The sequence below is a fragment of the Acanthisitta chloris genome, unplaced genomic scaffold (genome assembly GCF_000695815.1).
Source record: "Acanthisitta chloris isolate BGI_N310 unplaced genomic scaffold, ASM69581v1 scaffold20907, whole genome shotgun sequence".
Taxonomy (NCBI): domain Eukaryota; kingdom Metazoa; phylum Chordata; class Aves; order Passeriformes; family Acanthisittidae; genus Acanthisitta; species Acanthisitta chloris.
This window is the reverse complement of record NW_008684534.1, coordinates 24,452-25,669: the sequence shown is the minus strand read 5'-3', so window position 1 is coordinate 25,669 and position 1,218 is coordinate 24,452. Positions and strand designations below refer to the sequence as shown.

The 1,218-nt window shown below is 48.2% G+C and overlaps 1 protein-coding gene across 1 annotated transcript in view; it reads left to right on the top strand.

Moving 5' to 3' along the window:
* Nucleotides 1-1,218, top strand: part of PHB2 (prohibitin 2) — a gene marked incomplete at its 5' end in the record, with an annotated part of 5,876 nt that overhangs the window by 2,391 nt on the left and 2,267 nt on the right. Inside the window, 3 exons of the mRNA XM_009079386.1 lie at nt 85-214; nt 683-793; nt 1,212-1,218. The exon at nt 1,212-1,218 is cut by the window's right edge and continues 64 nt beyond it. Of these exons, the coding sequence (XP_009077634.1) occupies nt 85-214; nt 683-793; nt 1,212-1,218 (248 nt within the window). The remainder of the gene's footprint in view (nt 1-84; nt 215-682; nt 794-1,211) is intronic.

Sequence of the window (1,218 nt, the reverse complement as noted above, 5' to 3'; positions counted from 1 at the left end):
GCGGTTGTGCATTGCTTTCAGAGTGCACAAGGAAATGGGGAACGCCCTGTGCTTGGTACTACTCCTCTTGTGACTGTGTTTCAGGTGTCCCTGCTCATCAGGCGAGAACTGACAGAGAGAGCCAAGGATTTCAGCCTCATCCTGGATGATGTGGCTATCACAGAGCTTAGCTTCAGTCGTGAATACACAGCAGCCGTGGAGGCTAAGCAAGTGGGTGAGTTCCATTTGTGCCTGAAAAGGGTGGATTGCCTTTGCCTTTCACTGAATTACTGAACAAGGAATTTGAGTTAGTGTGTCACTGCTTTGGTGTCAGTACAGCTGCAGAGTTAAAAGATCTCAGCCTCCCTAGGAACAGGGCTGACCAGGTTTATTTTACAAGTATTGTCAGAAAACTCTGTCCATTGCTAATGGAATAGACCATTGGAGGAGCCGAGTTCCGAAGACTCCGGTTCCTCTTCAGACTGGGACTCACTGTGGGGATTATGTGTGAAGGGTCTGGATGCTGTTGATTTTATTTAAGAAGAGGTAAAGTGCACTCGGATACATTTTGTACTTGTGGATGTGGTCCTGAAATGCTGTCTGTTCTTTGGGAAGCAGAGCCCTGGGGCTTCAGCTCTAAGTTCTGAGTGAGGGCTAGGAAGAGATGGTGTGGTTCCAGTGCCTGTGTATGTTCACTCTGCAGCCCAGCAGGAGGCACAGCGTGCCCAGTTCCTGGTGGAGAAGGCCAAGCAGGAGCAGAAGCAGAAGATTGTTCAGGCCGAGGGGGAAGCGACAGCTGCCAAGATGATATCCTGCTTTGGGAGATTTTGTGGGATGTGGCTTGTGAGCTTGACAGTCCTGAGAGTCTATCGCATTGGACTCATGGTTAGGAGACTGTGATCGGATGATAGCTTCAAGTAGGTCACTGTTATTTATTCCCTCTTCTCCAGTTGGCTGCGGTGAAGTCTGTCTGAGGTTACAGGTCAGAGCAGAGAAGGCCATGAGCCTTCACTTCCTGCTGTAAGGTTTAACTTTTCTTGGCTGCTTGGGACGATAACCCGTAATGTTCTGATTTGGGGAGGTAAAAATGTGCCTACCCAAAGGCTCATGTTACTGGGATAGAGATTGCTTGTTACCCCCAGAGATGTTTTTTAAAATGCTGTAGGAAGAATTCCTTGAGGGTAGGTGGAGGTGCTATTTTTCTAACTTTCAAACTGAAGTCTGTTCTTCAGTCTACCA